At 38.1% G+C, this 22,380-nt stretch overlaps 1 protein-coding gene across 2 annotated transcripts; it reads right to left on the bottom strand.

Annotated features, from left to right (window-relative positions):
* Positions 1-817: 817 nt before the first annotated feature.
* Positions 818-20,521, bottom strand: scn4ab (sodium channel, voltage-gated, type IV, alpha, b). 2 transcript variants are annotated; one of them, XM_030793794.1, is made up of 26 exons: positions 20,324-20,521; positions 17,626-17,947; positions 17,410-17,528; positions 17,111-17,200; positions 16,824-16,952; positions 15,892-15,983; positions 15,390-15,626; positions 15,228-15,291; positions 14,777-14,918; positions 14,251-14,451; positions 13,817-13,948; positions 13,644-13,737; positions 12,874-13,112; positions 12,508-12,681; positions 11,799-12,155; positions 10,114-10,578; positions 8,446-8,569; positions 8,107-8,261; positions 7,842-8,015; positions 7,459-7,581; positions 6,864-7,148; positions 6,570-6,623; positions 6,034-6,175; positions 5,839-5,939; positions 5,324-5,594; positions 818-5,202 (listed from the first exon to the last, which is right to left on the bottom strand). In XM_030793794.1, the coding sequence occupies exons 1-26, from the start codon at positions 20,413-20,415 to the stop codon at positions 3,932-3,934; spliced, it is 5,649 nt and encodes a 1,882-aa protein (XP_030649654.1). In that variant the 5' UTR covers positions 20,416-20,521; the 3' UTR covers positions 818-3,931. The 2 variants fall into 2 exon arrangements, with proteins under 2 accessions (XP_030649654.1, XP_030649653.1); XM_030793793.1 differs by having other exon boundaries at positions 5,839-5,943; positions 6,038-6,175.
* Between the last annotated feature and the right edge of the window lie 1,859 nt (positions 20,522-22,380).

The following is a 22,380-nucleotide window of genomic DNA, read 5'->3' as shown; positions in this document are numbered from 1 at the left end:
TCTTTTGCTGTTTTCCTTAAATGTCCTTTGGTGGAGAGTGTGACATTTTCCCAGTAGAGATAAGAGACCAGTCTTTTTTAAACTTAAATTGATGCATAATAAAGCGGGTGGGTTTTAATCCATTTTTTTTTCTCCTTTACTTTTTCTCTGAAGAGAATGTTTGAACGTACGCTTCGGTATGTATGCTAGACTCCCGCAGTGTTTTCTGGCCTGAGCTCAGTATGTGCATCAGTCATATGAGGAGTGATTGTGCGTAATGCTACGACTACTTTCCCACTCAGCAAACTAAGAGAGATGTGTCAAACGCATTGCCCTTACATCTTAAGGTCACTCCCCATAGCTGACCCCTTACTTGGGCCGCATGCATGGAATTCAAGCCATCAAGTGATCCTGTGAACACCTCCAGATGAACCTCTTACCCTCTTGGCATGTTTAAATGGACCAGATATAAAAGCTGAAGGTATGAGAGACTACTGGACAGTCAGTCATCTTGATAGCTGTTTGCGGTCTCTTGCCATTTCTCCTCTGCAAAACAATGAATAGCTGACTGAGCGACAAACTTTTCTTCATGGACAAGACAGCAGCTTCACTCTAACTCTTTTTCTCTCCACTGCCGTTGACATTTCTTCCACTTTTGAGGGAATGAAAGAAAGAAAAAAAACTTCATCTTCACTCACTGTCAAACAATTTCTTTCTTGTGAATCTGACATTATATAAGGATTAAATGGGTTGCATAGACAAGTCGTGATATCCGGAAGTATACCTAGCATGACAGCTGATCTTATGCTATAGCTCAGAGGAATGTCCAATCGGTGTCTTTGAGAGGTGATAACAAGGTGAAAGTTTATTTATGATCTGCAGTAAATGTCTTCTACTGCTAATATCTGCTGCTCTTAGTGGCTACAGCTACATCATCTGAGTCGTTCATCTGACATGCTGTCTTCTCAGACTTAATAGATCACATGAATAAATAAATGAATTAAAAACAGCATTAAATGAAATAAGAAAAAAGAAAAACATTAAACCTTGTATATATTGTATACATCTTTGGTTACAGGAAGCCCAATTTAGCACGTTTTAAAAACAGATGACAGATTCTGGAAAGATTTAATTTTTTCCAAGTTCACCAATCCTACCAGTAGATGGCGCATGCTAACTTTAGCCAACTTGAATAAACCCAGATTCCAGACAAAACAATGAAAATTATTCCAAATGAACCAAATCAACATGAACAATTGAATGGAAGTTCTGTGAAGTGTGTTGTGCTATCATTATAATTCATTACATGAATGTTCTTAGAAACAAAATCTATACACAAGATATATTGTTTATGTTTGGATGTTTGGCGATATATATATATTTTCATATATCAATAAAGAAAGGCTTTTAAGTAGCCATCAACAAACATACAACTACAAAATACATTGAAGAATCATTAGAAAACCAGAATGAAGTTAAACATACAATATGTACAAATAGAGGGCATACAGTCGTGGCACGGTGATCCAGGATGTCATAGATTCAACATGATAGCCACAAAAATTAGATGTGAAATGTACATTGTTGAAGAATAAAGAAAAGAGCAGAAAAGAAATGAAAGCAGGTCATTCAGTTTTATACAGTAATTCATACAGTGAAATATTGTCAGGTGTTTTAGTGAAAAGTTCATAAATGAAACTAGACACAGAGTTTTTTTTGTTTTTTTTTTTGTTTTTGTTTTTTTTTAGAAATTATTAAAGTTACTTCTTTCTTTTACAGTATTTAATGAATACGTTTTTGAAACAGTGATGTGAGCAATAATTCTGTATAAACTACATTGTGTAGCTTTATTTAATGAGGAAAAATCTGATCAATACATATTACCAATTATATTGTGAGGTTAATAAATTGCTCTTTCATTAAATGCTTCCTGATTAACAATAGTTCATGGCAGGACTATGAATATCAATTATCAGCATGTCAATACATCTGGTGAAATGGTGAAACATCTCTCACTGGGTTTCTTTTTTAATCAACCCCTACCACCTGCCCTAATTTGGCAACAGGAACACACTGATACGAAGAAAAATAGACCTCCACTTCAGTAACTCTTTTAAGACATAGCACAAATTTAAAATTCTGGACATTTCGATAAAGTGCCACTACAAAATACAAATATGCACCATAAACTTCCCAAATGTTAGGATAGCTCAAAATAAATGGCAGATTTGATTTTTAATTCTAACTTTACAGGCTGAATAGTACAATTCTGAGACAACGCAGCAAGTATAAATTTGCATAAAAAGTATACTTATAAAACTATATATTGCTTGGATTTTTTTTTTTTTGTCACAGGCTTAGAAGAGACAAATTGCAACTACGGTAAACATTCACACAATTTTGTAAAATATTTTTTAGAAAATAAATGAAATTTTGTTTCAGTTGAAAGCCCCCCACCCCCACCCCCCCAATTGAAATATTACTTACTGAGGGTTGTATGCTATGTGTCTAACAAGGATCAGTAAAATATAAAATATATATTTCATCCTAAATTAAAGGTTATTTTTTCACTTTTGCAGGTTGGACTGTAAAAAAAGTAATAATTGGCTAAATAAAATATGTCTGAAAGAAGGCACTGCAACACCTATAAAATTGAGGTGCCAAGTCACCCAGTCAATGATTAAAAGGGTAATACCTCTACAGTTCCTGGAGAATTAACAGTTTACTTGTGTGGTCCATCCACTGAAGCATGTGTTTTAGTGAATGAGAAAATATAACCTTAACCATATTTGTACAGATTGTATATTTATATTTTGTGTGGATGACAGATAGACACTTCAGTCTTTACTCAAAGAGTCTATATCCTGCTCTTCTGCAATTTAATGTTTATTTTTCACATTAAAATCATGAGTGAGTTGGTAGACAGCAAGGAGATAACAGTAATGTTTAATTACAGAGTCATTTGCTTCTTTCATAACATTTACATATATTGGTGGGGCTTCTGATCTGTAACAGAAATATTACATGAAACTTGCAGTGTTTGTGTTGCAGTGTTATTTTAGAAGATAAATGTCTGCTGTCAAAGTCTTCTCAATCTTTAAGAGACTTGTGGTTTACAACTTGCCCATACTCATTACCTTTTTACTTCAAATTATACTGACTTTACATACCTTATTTTTGGTTTGATTATAAGCACAGTTTTTGTTGTAATAGGGAATTTAGTACTGGTTTGTATATTTATTTCTCTGTAAATTTAAGTCTCAGTCACATCCACTTTAAATGTATTTGATGTCAAAGATGTTAGTGCAATTAATTTAATTGGAAACAAATACTGATTTATATAAAATATCCCAACCTCACACAAAAAGTTAAAGATTAAGTTTAAAGGTTAAAAAAGAGCTATCGAGTCTAACTGTCAAATGTTACAAAGTAATTTAATACATAACACAAATTTTTATATTAAAATTAAGTGCGACTGTCAAGGTAGATCAAGATGTGGGTTTGAACTACTTAAAGTTATAGTAGATACTGGAAGAAGAAATTCTGCAGTGAGGTTTATGAACCATAGCAGTGGCTCAGACAATCAGCATAACCTTCAAAACTTGAACAGGCTAATCTATTATATATCCAAGTTCCTGACAAGGGGCTTGTAGTCATTAAAGAACATTACAATTTGCAGCCATCTTGTAAAGAGCAGTATTGATGCACAAGTATGAATACTTCTGACCATCAGCCTTATTAGCTTAACTGATTGCAACATTCAACTTGTTCTCTGTCAATTTTTAACACTCTCAATTAGCCGAGCATTTCCAAATCATGATCCTGAGTCACCCTTTCTTTTAGCTGCATTTACCAGAACCTTACTTTGAATAAGGAATCTAATAGAGGGTGTTACACCCACCTGTTGTACCTTTTGTTTGAGAGACAGCCTTTCTCTCTTGAATGATACATATCACACAATGGACTCTCTCAAGCTGTCCACAAAGGTTGAAGATTCAGGTATAGTGGAAGGAGCGGCGTGCAAGACCACTTCACTCTGAACCTCTACGGAGGGAGACTGGTTGTCCTTTGGGGCCTTGATTGGAATCTTTGCTGTGTCTCCTTTGACATCTCTCTCAGAGCAAGTCATATCCACAACAGTTGCGTTCTTTAGAGGAGCCTGACTGCCATAGAATTCACTCATTCTTTTGGCAATCATTCCAACTTTCTCTGGTGCCTCTTCATCATCCCTCTTTGAATCTGACTTGTCACGAAACATGAAAGAGGCATGTTTGAGAGAACGTTTGAGCATGTGCTTGCGGTAGGCTCTTTGGATGGTCATGGCTGCCACTTCCTCCTGCTTGCGCCTCAGGGTGCTTGTAATTGGCTCATAGGAAACTTTTGAGGGATTGTTGGCCATAAATTTCTCCTCCATGCTTGCTTTAAGAGAGTCCATCTCTCCTGACTCACCCAGCACTTCTGTGGTCAGGGCAAGTAGGATGTCCAGACAGTGGATCTTGTCCCCAGGGACCATAGGGAGATCCATTGAGATCAACTTAACTGTGTTTGGCTTTGCAATCCTCAATGGCTCTTGCAGAGTATCAGCAAAGTCTGACAGTACACTGTAATCAATGAACTGTGATGCATCTGGATCAAATTTCTCCCAAGTCTCATAAAACATCTCAAAGTCATCCTCACAGAGAGGATCACTGCTTTCCTCGGTGGCCACGTTGAAATTCTCAAGGATGATGGCAATGTACATGTTAACAACAACCAGGAAGGACATGACAATGTAGCTGCAAAAGAACACAATGCCTACGCCAGCATTGCCACAGTTGCCCAGCACATCTGAACCAGGATTCTCAGCAAGTGGATCACAGTCTGGAGGACTATTAAGAATTGGAGACAGAAGTCCATCCCATCCAGCTGAAGTTGTTATCATAAAGAGGCATATGATACTGTTGCCGAAGGTCTCAAAATTAAGCATGTCATCAATGCCGGCCTCTTTTTTCACATACGCAAAGTTGGACATACCAAAAATAGAGAAAATGAACATTATCAAGAAGAGAAGAAGCCCAATGTTAAACAGAGCTGGAAGAGACATCATCAGTGCAAATAATAATGTCCTGATGCCCTTAGCACCTCTTATGAGACGCAGAACACGACCAATTCTGGCCAGACGGATGACACGAAAAAGAGTTGGCGAGACGAAGTACTTCTCTATAATATCTGAAAGCAGGAGACCTGACAAACAAACATATTATAATGTGAGATAGCATTTATACTGACCATCTGTACATTCATGTTTATGGAATACACATGCAAATTAAACTGCTGCTCACTAACTCCATGTATTGCTACTTACCCACTATGGAGAGAATCACCACGACGAAATCAAAAATATTCCACCCAACAGAAAAGAAGTATTGGCGTAAAGCAATAAGCTTAAGAGCACACTCTGCTGTGAAGATCACAATAAAGACTAGATTGATCATATAGAGGATTTCCTCCATCTCCTGACTTTGGTCATCAGTTTCAACCATCATAGTAATCATGTTGAGACAGATCAGCCCCATGATAGCGAAGTCAAAAAACTGCTTGGTGACCAAGTCAAAAACAAGTCCTTGGAAGAAGTTCTTTGATATCCAAATATGGGTCCGAGGCGACAGATGAGTCATGCAACAGATAAAAAAATCAGTCAGCGTTATCAGTATTATTAATTATATCGATACACCACGGTATCACTATTTTTAATAACACTAGAATCATCTCAGGAAGAGTAATATTGCCTAGCATTGTCCCAGGTATAGTTATTTGTAAGAAGTCAATGGTTAGACAATAACATAAGTAATTTCATAAAGAGGATTACTGACTACATACCGAAGGTCTTGGGATAGGTTTCTGTGGTTTTTTGGAACCTAATTTTTTCATGGCATTGTAGTACTTCTTCTGCTCCTCTGTCATGAAGATGTCTTTCCCTCCTAAGTATATAGAGAATGAAAGTGTTACTCTAAGAGTTATGAAACAAAGCATTTGAATTGAACACATTTGAATTCACCTTAAAATTGTTGGTACTTATCTTTGCCTTTTGTTGGTTGAAATTGTCAATGATGACACCAATGAATAAATTGAGAGTGAAGAAGGATCCAAAGATGATGAAAATAACAAAATAAAGGTACATGTAGAGATTTGCCTCATATAATGGCTGCTCCTCCACCTAATTAGATCAAAGAACAAAATAAATATATATTAATAAACAGGTAATATATCATTGTTACTTAGGTTCTAATAGCATATTTGTTATACATAAGTTCATGTTTCATTTGATTTTGACTGTCTTGACTGAACTGAGCAAATGAGGAAAGCAGCTCATGAGACAGATGAGAAAACGCCTTTGTTGCCGTATTACTTTTGTTGTATATTGCATTACCTTATTTGGTTTACATCAACTATTAGGTCTGTTGTAAAGATCCTTAAAAGCAGTTTTACTAATATGACTACCATCTGAAATAACAGTCAATGTAGTTGATGGTTTGTGCTACAATATGTTTTGCTGTCACTTTAAACTATTTAATTTTTTTTTTTAAGAGATTGACAAGAAAAGGTTATACATCACGGGAATCCACAGCATGATACATGATTTCCATCCAGCCTTTAAATGTAGCCTGGAAATAATAAAACAAGACACTCTTATACACACAAAAATGTGAGTTATTAGTGAGGAGATCAGATCAGAGGTATGATATTCTATGTTTGAGATGAGATGATGGCAATGGTGACTTGCTGTTGTATACTGTCAGCCACCATGGTGTGGTTTGTGGTACTGACTGACCCAATACTTCTTTAAAAAGACTCAGGCATGTAAACAGTCTATGAAAAGCCAGTGACCATTCAAACAAACTCACCACTTGAAGTAGAGAGAGGTAGCCCATGCCCACATTGTCAAAGTTGACCTTCAGGTTCATCCATCTCACTTCAGTGAAGTTCGCTTCTATCAACTCGTAGCATTCAGTCTTATTGTTCACAACTTCGACGGGAAAAATCTCCTCAGAGGTGGTGTTGTAGCAGAAATAAAACTTTCCAGCAAACAGGTTCACTCCCATGATGCTGAAGATTAACCAGAAGATGAGGCATACCAGAAGCACATTGAAGATGGAGGGGACTGCCCCAACCAGGGCGTTTACCACCACCTGTATATGTTATCTGTGTTAGTTCAGAGATCATTTTGTACGTGATAAAAAAGCCTGTTTTACATACATACATACATACACACATACACATATATAACATATATACATACACACATACTTCTGGCAAGTGTGTGTACATATAGTACGTAAGTGCATAAAAGTACATAATATTTAAATGTAATGTAAATCTCTGTGATCACACACACACACTGTGAACTGCCCTATTTATTTGTAGTGGGTTTTAGCAGGAGCAGTTGGTTTTAGAGAAGATGCTAAAAAGACATGTCGAAAGATATTAAACTATACTCACTCTCATTCCCTCAAATCTGGATAGCGCTCGCAATGGCCTCAGTGCCCTCAAAGTCCTGAGAGACTTGATGGGTCCAAGTTCAGAGTAACCTAAAATATTTGCTGTCAAACTGATCAAGGACACCTGCAACAAAATTTTAAAAGGTACATTCAAATATCGCACTTGACAAAGATGATTTTTTTTTTTTTAATATGTGGAGGGTGAGATCTCAGTAGGTAAACCTCACTGAACAGATATGATCACATATCAGTATCCCATTCTCTACTCAGTGTTTTGAAGAGTTTAAAAATGTTTCAGCAAAGGACACAAGGGAATTTTTGTGTCTTCGCCCAGTCGGATTCCAGCAAAATTTATACAAGAGATAGTATTTAAAGATAACTTACATCGACAATAAGGAAGTCCAGCCAGCACCATGCATTTGTGAAGTACACCTTGAAACCATAGGCAGACCATTTTAGGAGCATCTCGACGACAAACACATAAGTGAAGACTTGATCTGCATATTCAAGTATGATTTTAATGACTCTTCGTTGTTCAATGTAGATGTCCTCAAAAGCCTGTAGGGGTTGAAGGACATGTGAAAATATTTCAATCTCTGGCCTCTTGATACAAGTTTACTGTAGGAATGTTTGGGTTATATCGGCTCACCAAAGCACCACTGCTTAACAGAATCATGAATATGATGAAGGTCTCAAAGTAGTTGTGCTCCACTATGGTATAGCAAGTTTTACGGAAGTTCCACCAGGCCTTCCCTTTGCCCTTGGAGACGTCCACATCTAAGCAAGGGCATCGCTGAATGCATTCTGCATATGAGAGGAAAACAAAAACTGTGAGATGTCGGCATAACACAAAATTCGCAATGTTTGACAACATTTGTAACATTGTTCAAATAATATAAAGAGCTTGCTGCTCTAAAAAAATATCCAGGAGTGTTATTTGCAGTATAGTATGCCATCAACACTTTTTTTAAAAGAGTTTCCCTCTTACTCTCTGTGTAACAGTCTTGTGGGATGGAATCATCTTGCTCATCCTCCGATTCAGCCTCCAGCACATGAGGCGGTTTGTCCACTGTACTACAACTGGACGAGTCATCGTCAATAGCACCTTTCATCTATCCATACAGAGAGATCACAGTCAGTTTATTCTTGTGTAATTTTATAGTAAAGGACACAGCAAACTGACCAGTGTTCCATTAACTCTGAAAGTGTTAAATTAACAGTGGGTTTGTTTATATCCAGTGACAGCATATGTAAAATGTGTTTTCTTACTGTACTAAAATATGTCTAATTTTATGAGGTGAGTGCACTGTTAGTTATATTTAGGAAGTAAAGGGAACAGTAAATGATAACTTGCTAGTATAAATCTCTTCCTTAGAGTTGTATGGTGTTCCTGTTTCACTGACATTGCTACTTGTCACATAAGATTAATGGTTTAAAAGAACCACATGATATCACTGTGGGGAAACATACAGTGCGCTATCTTAACACTGTTTCAGTTGAGTAAAACATGGCTAAATTTATGTCACAAATAGCATAATATGCTAAATTTGTGTATGATAGTTCTAAAGTTTCATATATTAGGACCTGAGTTCAAACAGGATTTGTTTTGTCATTGTTTGTTCAATGTTTAGTAGTTGTGTTATTTACTGCAGTGTATGTGATTCCCTCTCCTTTAATTGCATGTGGTTCCCTCCAGTCAGTCAGTAAGCATTTTTGGAGTTGAAATACCTATCTTGGAGACAAAAAGGCTGCCTTTTGTAAACAGTAAACTGTCTGATTTTATCTGGTTGACAGGCATGTCATCATACTTTATTATGTAATGTGTTAAACTCCTAAATGAAAGCACAGCTACGCTTTGTGTTTACTATTTACTAGAATCTATTGATGAAGGTCAATATATTTAAGTAAATGGATTGCAGTGGCTGCCCTCCACATTCCTGGAACAAGAGACGTTAGGTAGTTATGTGTCAGGTTCAGTAATCATGCTGTGCTGGTCCTGTTTCCCACGCTCGGTCACATGGTCACATGGTGACACATCTGCTGGTATCTGCTATGCTAACCAGTCCCACCCCCCACCACACCCACTTTCTGTTTCATTGGAGAATGGGCTCTGCAGATGTTCTTTGTTACTGTGGATGAGGTCTGCAGATGACCCATGTCCTCCTATGTTGATTCTAGTGATGCTGATGGCGGAAAATCAATTACAGCTAACGCTGTCTTTTTCGACTATTTCAGTCGTATCTAGTTATATCTTTCACACGACGAAATCATCGTCTGCCAAATCTTGTAATGAAAGTGGTGCTTCCACAAGAGGGATGATTGAAATGTTGAAGTACTTGAGCCAAATGAATGCATTTGCCTCCTAATTGCAACTGTTTATGTTTTCGTTGATAACTACTGTCAGGCAAAATCCTTGCTGCACATAATTTAGAAGTCATTACAAAGGATAAAAATATGATATTTTACCTGAACCAGAGTCCATGGTTGTGTTCTACAGTTTATGCGCCTTAAGTTAAATTTTGGGATTGCATTTTCACTCTGATGTTTGTTAGAATATGTTTTGTTTGATACATTGTGGCTCTAAGTGTTTATCTGAAGCATCTGAGGAAATATATCCTTTCATTTATTTAAATATGTGCATTAAGGAAAAACTCACCTTCCTCTTTTCGTCAACATCCTCCTTTCCAGTTTCATCATCTGAAGCACTGTCATTTTCATCATCATAAGGACTTTCAAAATCAGACTCTCCTTTGGCGATGGGCACAAGGGCCATGTTAGCATTCACAGCGTATTTACCTGAATGGGCATCATCTGCCCATCCAGACACGTCATCCATCAATTTGAGAGCAGTCTTTGAATCTTCACCTGAGTTAATGTGATTGAGGACAAAGTTATTGCCCTTTTTTGAGTCATCTTCATCCCTATCTTTCTCTTCTTCCTTGGACTTAAGGCCTAGTAACTGTCTTAAAATTCTTAAAATGAAGGCCTTTGCCCAGCCTACGCCTCTGGTGATTCTGGCAATAGCGATCTGTAGGTTGTTCATCTCTCCATCATCATCCGATGAAGCCAAGTTATCTCCGCTGAAGGAACTTAGTAACAAGGCGAGGAAGAGATTCAAGACCTACAGAGATTTGACATCCCAGAGAGTAACAATCATAGTTAATACCTTTGCTCGCCTTTTACCGAAGCTTATGCTTGATTTTAAAATGATAAAAAAAAGTCTTTCTAAAAAAAGTCATAATTGCATAGAAAGTGTGCTCGCAGCGTGCTGCTCTCCATAAAAAACACATACAACTGCAACACCAGCAAACCAATATTGAGGGACTGTATCTGAGATTTAGTTATCTCCGCTGGCTGTGAAGATACTTTTTTTCTAAAGCATTATGACAAAATTTTACAGTATTTTGTACAATATTTAGACCTTCTGAGAGTGCTCTTCTCTCAGCCCTGTGTATCAAGATACAGTGCCAACACTTTACTTGAGCTGAGTCCCTAAACTCACCACCAAGGTCAGGAGCACCATTTTCTGGCTGAAGTTTAGCGACCGAAAATAGAGCCTATCAAATGAAAAGCCTCCGCCTGATATTCAACATTGGTGTCTGCCTGCAGCAGAGCACCCCAGGGATCCCAGACAAAAAAACTCTATTTGTTTTGGCTCTTGGTTTATCACCAAGCTTTTGTTACCTCATTAGATAAGATACTTCCTCTTCACTCTATGAATAACTTAAACGGAAATACTCTCTGCTTCATTTATAGTAAATGGCTGTCTGGTATCATTTGTAAATAAAGAGTATGTATAATTAACTCTCACTTCACGGCTTGCGCATTCTTTTTTTGGTCCAGTGGATGCAATGTCACCAACAGATCAGCCTTCCCAAGCATCCGGAACATCGTTTATCCCGGCTGGTTCAAGGATATCAAACTTCCTCAAGTGTTCCAAGCACGCACAATGTGTCACAGTTTAATTATCTTATCTTTGCTTCTTAAATGCCTCAAACTACTGGACATTGGCTTCATGATGTGCGTTTGCGTCAGCGAGATCTTGCCCATGCTTATACCGTATTTGTTAAGAGCGATGTTGATGCGAAAAGAAAGAAACTCTTCATACGGGGCAGTGCCTAGCATTACTGACTGAGATGAACCATTCACTAGATCACTTGCTGATTACTCTCTTGGATTTACTCTTTGAACCTGCCAAATCTTCAGTCAACATCAATAGACCTACAAAGTATCCAGTCTGAAAAAAAAAAATAACCTAACTGAATCCTGAACTGGTTTGGATGAGGATTACGTCACAATTGTGTTAGCTACAGTGATAATAAAATCAGCGAGACTACTCACCACCAAGTTCCCAATGATCATCACCATCATAAAGACAACGATACACATGGTCTGGCCAGCCACCTCCATGCAATCCCACATAGTCTCAATCCATTCTCCGCAAAGGATACGGAAGATGATGAGAAACGAGTGGAAGAAGTCTGTCATGTGCCAGCGAGGCAGCAGGCAGTCTTGAGATATCTTACAGACACAGTCCTTGTAGCTCTTTCCAAAAAGCTGCATGCCCACCACAGCAAAGATGAAGACGATAATTGCCAGGACCAGGGTCAGGTTTCCCAGAGCACCCACAGAATTACCAATAATCTTAATCAGCATGTTCAAGGTGGGCCAGGATTTAGCCAGCTTGAACACACGCATCTGGGAGTTGAATAGAATTAAACATCCGAAAGTTACAATCAGTTGAAATTGCACATAATTGTTACGTCGTGGTTTATCAAATCTCAAGGAAAGTTACAGGTTTGTTATATGATACACAACAAAACCACTTGGCGTATTTCTGGATAAAGACAGCGCTCACATTCTTATATTTCCTAGAATGGCAGTCTATGAAAGGGTTGTGTGGCTCTGCTTTGTTATTACTTTTGTAATTTTTTGTACAGTGACAGCAGTTTAAAAGGTTGCTTGAATGCAGGGGTTACTTTACATACTGTGGGAAAGTGGACAGTTAGAGGACACTTAGAAGTGGGAAAAAGGAGGAGATTGACCTCACCAAACGAAAGGACCGCAGCACAGATAGACCCTGAACATTTGCCAGACCCAGCTCCACCAGACTCATTGTCACAATGATGCTGTCAAAAATGTTCCAGCCAACCTGGAAGTAATAGTATGGATCCATAGCAATGAGTTTAAGCACCATCTCAGCTGTGAAAATCCCGGTGAACACCTGTAAAAGGGCAAATACAGACCTTTGATCTTAGTTGGGACTTCAGATTAATCAGATTAGTAATTCAGATTATTTATGATGAGGAATGAAGGCAAGAGGAAAAAAATATCAGAAATGGCTACAAAACTCATACTTAGGCTACATCTCAAGTACACAGTTACTGGTCTGCTGTTGTATGGTTTGTTGTCTTACCAGATTTCCAACGCTCAGCAATTCTTCAAATTGTTCTGTCATTGGAAAGTGTTCCATTGCCATGAAAACTGTGTTTAAGACGATACAGATTGTGATGCCCAGGTCTACAAAAGGGTCCATCACAATAAGGTACACAAATTTCTTGAATTTGACGTAAGGTGTACAGCAATTCCACTTCAGGAATATATCTGCAAACTTGTACCAGAGGGGCGGACATGGTCTCTGCATTTCTTCAAGGTCTGTTGAATTGAAAAGAAAAACATGGCTCCGAAAAAGACTCTCGGTTTTACATTTATAGGAAAGTTAATCTCACTATTATCAGCAACAAGTTTATAACTTTGTTTTTATCAAATACTCTTAGTATTTTAGTTGTTCTACTGAAACTGTTATTGGATTGCTGTTCAGTTTACTAATGAGAGGCCATTTTTCTGCCAAGACATCTAGCCAAATGTTTATGATAACAACTGGAACATTACATACAGGCAGAAGTATCACTTATTTTTTTCCCATGATGCTTGGGACCTCAAGAGCTCTGTCAAATAGAAAAGCTCTGAAAAAGATCGTTGGACCAAAATATTGCACTAAAACAAAAAAAAGAGTGATATCTATGTGAGAAAGCATATATAGATACAAGTAACATTAGACTTCTTGGCACCTGTCTTTGGATTTTCTTTTATGATTCTAATCAAGGTGTTAGTAAAGTGTCAATGGAGAGGTATTCTAGACGTCTTGACAAAACACTTGACATATAAGGTTATCCCTGGAATTACCATCGAATTCATCTCTTGCCATAATCTCTGCACTGTCTGCCCTTTTCTGCCCTTCCAGATAGTCTATGCTGACCTTTGATCCATTGACAGCAGCCTGCAGAGAGAAGAAAACATAGTCATTGGACAAGTTGCACACATCAGCGTCAACAAGTGTACACCAGGCAGACTTTTACCTCCTCATTTGACAGAGGTTTTAGTTTTATGCCTTCAGAGTCTGCTTTAACTTTGTCATCTTCTCCCAGGCTTCGCTCGTCATCAGCAAAGTTATGCTCAGAGCCTTCGGTAGCTGCCAGCTTTCGACGTTTCTGTTGGTTTGATAAAACAAACTGCCAGTAAACAAAGCCCTGGCCTGGGTATAAGACCACTGGAATGATCTTTTCCCTTTCAAATGCTCACACTGGAATTTGAAGTCAAATGACTTTATCAGGTTTGTTCTTCCCGAACAATGATCTTGGTATTGTGCCTGTTGAAATTTTACAGTGCAGCTTGGCATGCGCTAGTTGTGAACATTAGGTACATATTTCAGGTCATTATTTAGGCTATGCAAATTTGTAGCAACACATGAGGCATGTGTTATCGTGGAACCCAGCACAAAGAGCCCACTAACCTCGGCTCCCTGTTTTTTAAGCTGCTCCATAATTTTAGCATATTCTTCTTCCTTCTCCTTTGCCTCAGCTATAGTTGCCTCGTTTTGCTCTGCATATGCCATGGCAACGACAGCCAAGATTAAGTTGATAAGGTAGAAGGAGCCCAGGAAGATTATGACAACAAAGAAAATCATATATGTCTTCCCAGCAGCCCGCAGTGTCTGCAAATCACACAAAACATTAAAGGAACTGTTAGCGACACTTGGAACAGTGCCTGGTCTTTGACTAAACATTCCGATGAACTTCACTCATGGGTTTTTGTTTAAAGTTCCTGACAATCCATCTGCTTCATTGATACACTTCATTCCCCCCCCCCCCACAGTTTTATTTGACACATACAACAAAGCACTGCTTCAATAATTAGATGATTTAAAAATGATGTCTCCTCTTTGAACCACGATGTGTCAAGGACAGGGAAAAATAAATGAGAAAAATATGTAAAATAATTTTCTCTCTTAATTTGCTAAAAAATGAGTATATCCTCACCAACTTGAAGAGGTCCTCCCAGAAGTCCTGCGTCATTAGACGAAAGAGGGCAAGGAAAGCCCAGCCAAAGCTGTCAAAGCTGGTGTAGCCATAGTTAGGGTTCTTCCCAGCTTTCAAGCATATATATCCCTCAGGACACAAACTATTAAAAAGGTCACAGGGAACAATCTTTTTGACAAGCTGTTATAGGGACTAGGATGTATGAAAATGTATGAAGTATGATGCATGACGCCTTTTAAAAACTTTGATTCCTTAATGTTTCAGTATGCCCCTGTATTCTGTCTTCAGTGTCTTCAATGTAATGTCTTCAATGTAATTCTGATATACCTTTTGTTTGGTTTGTAAACTATAAAACCATTAATGAGCTTAACAGTTTACCAAACCAACGGCAAATTTGTTGAAATGATAAGTTCATACTTTATTATTGGTCTGAGCCTAATGTCTTACATACCCAGCATCAGAGCTGTTTCCACAAAGAAGTGGATCCATTTGGCCAGGACGGTAGTAGTAGTTTTCTATGGACAAAAAACAAAATGAGAACATTTTGTGGTAAAATAGTAAAAGCACGTATTACGCACTCATTATTTATTTGATATCGTGAGTCAACTGTTACCTGGACTTTGTTTGTAGCTGTCAAAATCAAAAGTGCTGTTTTCACTAGGCATGCCATTTGAGACTAAACTGTTGTTCAAGTCATAGGGAGGCCACAAAACACACTTATGTCGCAGATTGCCCATAAAGAGCTGCAGTCCAATCAGGGCAAAGACGCCGAGACAGAACACAGTGAGGATCATGACGTCCGCCAGTTTCTTCACTGATTGGATAAGGGCGCCAACAATGGTTTTTAAACCTGGTGGCCAATAGGACAGAGAAGAGTGGTAGGTCAGAATAAAAGTTTTACTGAGAGCAGTAAACAAGAGAGAAGACAAGATGGGAACTGTCAGTGGTCCATGCAGTAGAGCCATGCAGACTTGCATCATGAACACATCTACCCAAAGGCTGATTTAGTGATCTTCTGGTTTTCTTTTGTGACAGTGTGATCACAGTGTGTTTATGTGCATTTAAAGTGTGTGTACTATAGTCAGATGGTATTAAAACTCTGAAAGCAAACACACCAGGGATCACAGTGATTGTTTTCAAGGCACGAAGGACGCGGAATGTCCTGAGGGCAGACACATTGCCCAGGTCGACGAATTCTGTGACGTACCTGTGAGTGACACAAAGAAACCTGTTTGTGATTTTTGTTCTTCAGGTGCTTCTGAGGTCAAATAGCAAATAAGAAGGTGAGTCCTTAAGTCACAAGATGCTCTTTACATGCTCGTAAATATTAGTTAGAACAGGATTTCACAATTTCAAGTTTATGTAGAAACTGGCAGGTGACATAAATATTTGGAAAGGTTTAAACTGGGCTTAAAATTGCAGTCTTGCTTTGAGTGGAAGAGACAACAACAGTCCCATTTCAGTATCAGAATGGTGTAAAATAACACCGTGAGTATTGCTATCAAGGTTTGTTGGGGCGTTTTAGACAGCTGTTGGGAAAACCTAATGTCATTTATGTCTTTTCCCCAGGAACTGTGGGATGTATTTAGCATATCGTCCCCAGAAATAAGTGACTGTTTGGGCCATCATGCAATTCCTAATTGCAGCTACTTCTTGCTCCTGTGAAGAGAGCCGAAGTGATATTAGGGAGTAGGATGATACATTTATATATACAGATACATTTATATATGTATGTATTTATATAAAAACAGACCTATTACAAAGCCCTCTTTTAACAGAAGGCTAATCTTTTTATTTAGCCAGGTGGTAAACACAGGGAATTATTGCTAAACTTTGCCTCAGAAGTGAATAGTCTCAGGGTAAAGTCATTAAGCCTTGAGGGATGCTTTAGATCCTTGACCTTTGCCCTCGCTGAAGCCTTGGTGTATGTGTGTCTTCTGACATAAGCTGACAGCCAGGCTCTCTTGTCTAACGAGGCCATCTTGTTTGCCCACAAAAGAATGTGTTGGTACCAGCCCCTCCGATCACATTTTCATTTCATACTCACGCCATAGTTATCACCATGAAGTCAAGCCAGTTCCATGGATCTCGAAGGCACGTGAAATCTCCAATAACGAATCCTCTGGCCAACACTTTTGTCATTGCCTCAAAGGTGTAGATACCAGTATAGACATACCTGTGACAGATGGCAGATGCTCAAAAAAGGATGCTGTTTATTTGGCTGAAGATGACAAAGTTAGAGGCATTTGATATGATTTATATCAGAGCAGCCAAAAGAAGTTTTATCAGTGGCTACTCATAGTTGTTACTATATCTGTTAAAGGATATACTCACTCTACAGTTTTGCTCCATTCAGGAGGGTCACTCATTGTCATAAACACACAGTTTGACAGAATGGTAACCATGATGAACATACTAAACAATTTACAGTAGAGTTAAGGAAATTTACTGTAGTAATCCAAACACAAGTGCTAACAGTGCTGTGTTTTTGTAGTGTCTTGCCATCTTATTATCTTTTTGTTATTAATCTTTTAAAACATCTGCTGAGTGGTACCATTTATATTTGTACAGTCTTGCACAGAAATTCTAGTTTTGTGGTACGTTTGCAATGCTTGTCTATTAAAAAAGGATATGAGTGTATGAGGATCCTGGTTGCTATGCCTCGAATTTTGCTGAAGGGGCTTAGCATGTAGCAGGCAGGTTCAGCATTGAACCTGTAGAGTACATTCCCTTTGGCAATCACAATGTATGTCTGAAAAATAGGCATATATTGCAAATTCAGATGTTAATGTAATACACTGAGACACAATGAATGCTTAGGTATTACAGAACATGCTGAAATGACTGACTTTCTTTGCTTTGTAGAAAGGGTCCAGATCCTCGAGGGGCACGTTCAGCAGTTCTGGAGGGGGATCTCCGTAGATGAAAGGCAAGACCTTTCCAGCTTCCAGGTCACTGTTGGGTTTGGGAAGGTCTTCCTCATCCACTTCGATGTTCAGGGCCTTTTTCCGCTCCTGCTCGGCCGCTTCCTCAGCCATCCGCTTCTCGATCTCAACCAGCGACTCCGGCGTGAAACGGCGGAACACATCGGTGTCTGTCGGGAGTAGGCTCGCCATCTTCGCATTCTGCTTGGCAAGAGACACCACCACGCTGTGGTCTCTCAGCAGTGCCCTGTACGGAAGGAGACATATCTGGTGAAGATGTACCATAATGCACAGCAGCACGTGTCAGTGTCAAATCCCACACTTCCCAACTATACGGCCCTACAGTTGAAAACTGAGAACATAAAATGAATCCTCCCGTGACATATTTATACTTCACCTTGACCTTCATCTTAATAATCACAATAAGAAGATTAGGTGGAAAAGGAACACAGAATTTCAACTTCAAAACATGAAGGTATGTATTTAGAGGTGTATAGAGACATCATTATCTGTATCTGTATCTGTATCTGTTCAACCAACAGCATTCGGATAGCAGACCAGAAGTGGGCATGATTTGTACTGGAAGTCATGTTAAATCGGGCAAATGTATTTTCTAACCTAATGTTCATTGGCAATAAAATTTTTGTGCCTTCAAAATGATTTAATACCAGCATATAATTAATTATGAAATATATGTTTTTATTTTTAGCTAAGCAAAATTTTATGAATTGTCTGAACCCCCACCCCTTCACCCCTTTAACCAGAGTACATTGAATAAATTCAGAAACTGAAAAATTGTTTTATGAATCAAAAGGTTCTGTTTTGCATTGGAAATAGAAACTATTTACAGTTGAAGGGAACAATCTTAAGTTCCAATGATGCTGCCTTCACGATTCGTGATTTGTTAACGTTGCTGCATTTCGCTAGGGAAATGTGAATTATTACTATTTTAAAACAGCAATTTGCCCTGACTCAGTGGGGGCGACTACAGAACATAACGATCACTTTTTAATAATGTGTAGTAAATGAAACGACTTTTGACTGTTTTTTTTTTAATGGAGGAAATTGACACATACAGCTAAAAAGTACAGGTTCTCAGCTTTATTTTGACATATAGTTTGCAGGTTAAACCAGCTGCCACATCAGGATTTTGTCTCACTAGCTCCTGCACCTGACATGGTGGGGGCGACTACAGAATATAGCATAGTATAATGTGTAACAACAATGTGTAGCAAATGAAATGACTAGTTCATGAAATCAAAGTCCTGTTTTGCAAACAGAATCAGCATTTTTATCTTGTTGCCATCCACAATGATATGAATCGATTTGAAGAAACATAATGGGTGATGCACAGACATGTCAGTCATGCTTTTTCCCCCCGAATAATAACGGGCAACTTCAGGTAGAAAAAAAAAAATCTGTTTCCATTGTATTTTTTTGTGCATTCAAGGCAGGCAAAATGGCACCACAACTGGGTAGGCACCACAACAACTAGGACCACAAAGAGGAGAGGCATGGTAAATTATTGGTATTTCCTTACTGCCTTGGCTGAGAACTGTCACAAATATAGCAAGAGTATGTTGTCTGAACAGTGGAATAAAAGCCTTTCAAGGCATTTGGTTATTTACTAAAACTATAAAAAGTGATTTCTCATGCAAATGACTGAACTTCACTGCTAATGTAGATCATGTCATTCCTTAGAAAAATAAAGACCTTCTAATCAATCACAGTATGCAACAGGTATTAGAATTTTTCAGATACCCGTGTTTTTTTATATGTGGGCTGGTTTCACCTCTAGCAATCATTGTGACATATAGGTGCTCGGGCACTACCATTACTTATGAATGAGGATAATTCCTTCCCAAAGCCATGAGATGTACACAAACATTTCAGTCACCTTGACAAAAATATAATTTTCTCATCTTGCATTTTCATTTTTATTGGTATTCTTCTGTGATAGAACCTTTCACGGCCACAAAAACGCAAGAGGAAAAGTCTGATTTGGACTCTGGGTTTGATCAGAACCTTCTCTGAACCTTCTTTTCCCTTTTTCCTTTTAAGATTTGCTGAGAGTCACTCATGTGTCCAAACTAAATCTTATTAATACAATAAATGTATAAATACATCCACTCAATGATGAAGCAAAATAATTATCTTAAACTGTAATTTGTTGAAACCTTGCGAATCCGTCTTTGAACTGAGACGCTTAGGCAGTTGGAAAGTTATCTTAAATCACACTTCACTTATATTTTATTCTCTCTGTATCCTGATCTGCCAGCTCTGATGTTGTTTTTTGTTTTGTTTTGTTTTTTTGGCTTTAATACATGTGGTAGAGGCAGAGCTGTCTATGACATTTCAATTTTACTACAAAGATCTCCTAGGCATCTTTAAAAATGGTCCAATTCTAACAGACTGTACTAAAACTGTATATATATGTATATATATATATATGTCTGTGTGTGTGTGTGTGTGTGTGTGTATATACATACACAGACACATATATACATACATATATATATATACACACACACACACACACACACACACACATACACACACATACACATACATACATACACACACACATATATATATACATATATATTTTTTGTTTCACACTTACAGCTGGTGAGGCCATAGTTTCAGCTCTTTGGGGTTCTTCACATGCCTGCGTCGATTCCTTTGCCATATTTCTAAAGGAGAGAACTTCCACATGACTTTGGCTTTTTGTCTTGACTGTTTAAACTGATGATTCTTGTGTAAAATGAAAAGCTACTCTGTATGAGTATAATTTTTAAATGATCGTCCTTGGTCAGTACTTTCAGCTGAAATAGCTGAGAATGGCTTTTATAAAACAAATACCCACCTCCAAATACACCCACCCACAACAGTAATTAAACAAAGGCAGACTTTGTTCCACCGGATGACTGTGTTTATATAAATGTCCTGAGGCAAGATTTTGGGGCCTGAAAAGCCACAAATGGATATGGGTTTTTTTCACACATATTTTTCATCTTTTTGGTATTGTTATTCACTATACATGTTTTCTTTTTTTTTTTAAGTTTTGCTGTTTACTAGGGCCAAAATATTAGTAAGACATATTTTAGGATATAGCTTATTATGAACTGAATTATAACATGTTATTTGATCAGTCTCTTGCTTATAGGATTTTCCATTCATCCTTCTATTGTGCTTTAACATGACAAAAGTAATTTTCACATGGTTATGAGTAAAAGAGATGTCGTTTTTGATTCCCTAAATCCTGTCAACATGAGCATGTCACCTCTGACAACTGACGCGGACCCAGGCAGAGCCGGATCTAGGTACCCAATGATTGTAAACCAAACCCCGGCATTCCCAAAAAAAGAAGTGCTCAGATTGACCTGAACCATATTGTCACCAGATGATAAAAACAGTCCGCTTCATATAAAGAACAGACAGTTCACTGCTCCACTACACGCACACACATGCAATGTCCCCCACCAAGCCTGGGACAGCGCATTCAAAATTTTGGACCAAAGCTCAAATCTCTGTAACAAAGCAGTTGTTTTCCACCATTCTGAGTGAAAAGACTCGCTTGTCGTCTTGAATCCCAGCAATTTTTTTTTCTTTCGGAGAAAAAAGAAGAATTAATTGAATGGTGGCTGTTCTTTTTCATTCCAGACACTTCTTACTCTTCCCATTTGCCCGTCATGGAAATCACGACTCATTATGGATGCAGAATGAATCTGTCTTGGACTTGGCCAAGGGTGCAGGACCGACCCCCGGCCAAACTCTTTACGACATTTCACCAAAGACTGCCAAGAGGGAGACTGTGTTGTGCTTTACTTTATTTAGGTAGTGGATGGCCTATTTGCTTCAGATTCTTTATAGAAAACCACATACAAACAATTTTTCAATTCAATAAAGGATCCAATAATAAAGGGCCTCAGTAATAGAAAAGAAATGAGTTGATAAATAAGCCTAGAATGATGATTTTTTTTTTTTTTTTAATTTTAAATACACCCACCCACAACAGTAATTTAACAAAGACAGACTTTGTTCCACTGGATGACTGTGTTTATACAGATGTCCTGTGACATTTTATGCTGTGCATTTAAATGAGGACCTGTTGTTGCTTACTTGTATTAGCATCTAAGAACAAAAGCAAAGTCACACACACCAAACTACAGATTTTTAAGAGCCAACAACTTTAGAAGGTTCAGAGAAAAAGTTTCAAAAGGTCCATAAATTTCAACTCAACTCTTCCAGAAAGTTCAACTTGGCTTTTTAGGGGGAAAAGTTCAATAAAATACAACAGATCTCTTCTCACAAGTCATTTACGTCTGTCAGAATCACATCAAATAACTCAAAACCATCAATTTGGTTAAATAAGCTCCATTTGTGGTTACAAAAGTTACACAGCGCAGGCACGAAATCTATAATTACATCTGAAGTCTTCCCAGCATGCAACAGTTTTTGCTCTGGCTATTTATCTTTCATTTTAAGCATTTTAAGCCCACCATCCCTTTCTCTTTCTTTTTTTTTTGGATTGTCCCTTAGGAGTCCTTTGGATGCCCCTTAGGAGTCCTGTTAACAGCCTCCTCATTCTAGGTGTGAGTCATACTCACTTCTCACACAGAAGAGCTAGATGCTGCAGCAACTGTCATCTCGACAGAATCACCTTTTTTTTTCTTTATA

This window comes from Chanos chanos, chromosome 16 (genome assembly GCF_902362185.1).
Source record: "Chanos chanos chromosome 16, fChaCha1.1, whole genome shotgun sequence".
NCBI classification, from domain to species: Eukaryota; Metazoa; Chordata; class Actinopteri; order Gonorynchiformes; family Chanidae; genus Chanos; species Chanos chanos.
The sequence above is the reverse complement of the archived record's forward strand: the minus strand, read 5'-3'. Positions and strand labels throughout refer to the sequence as shown.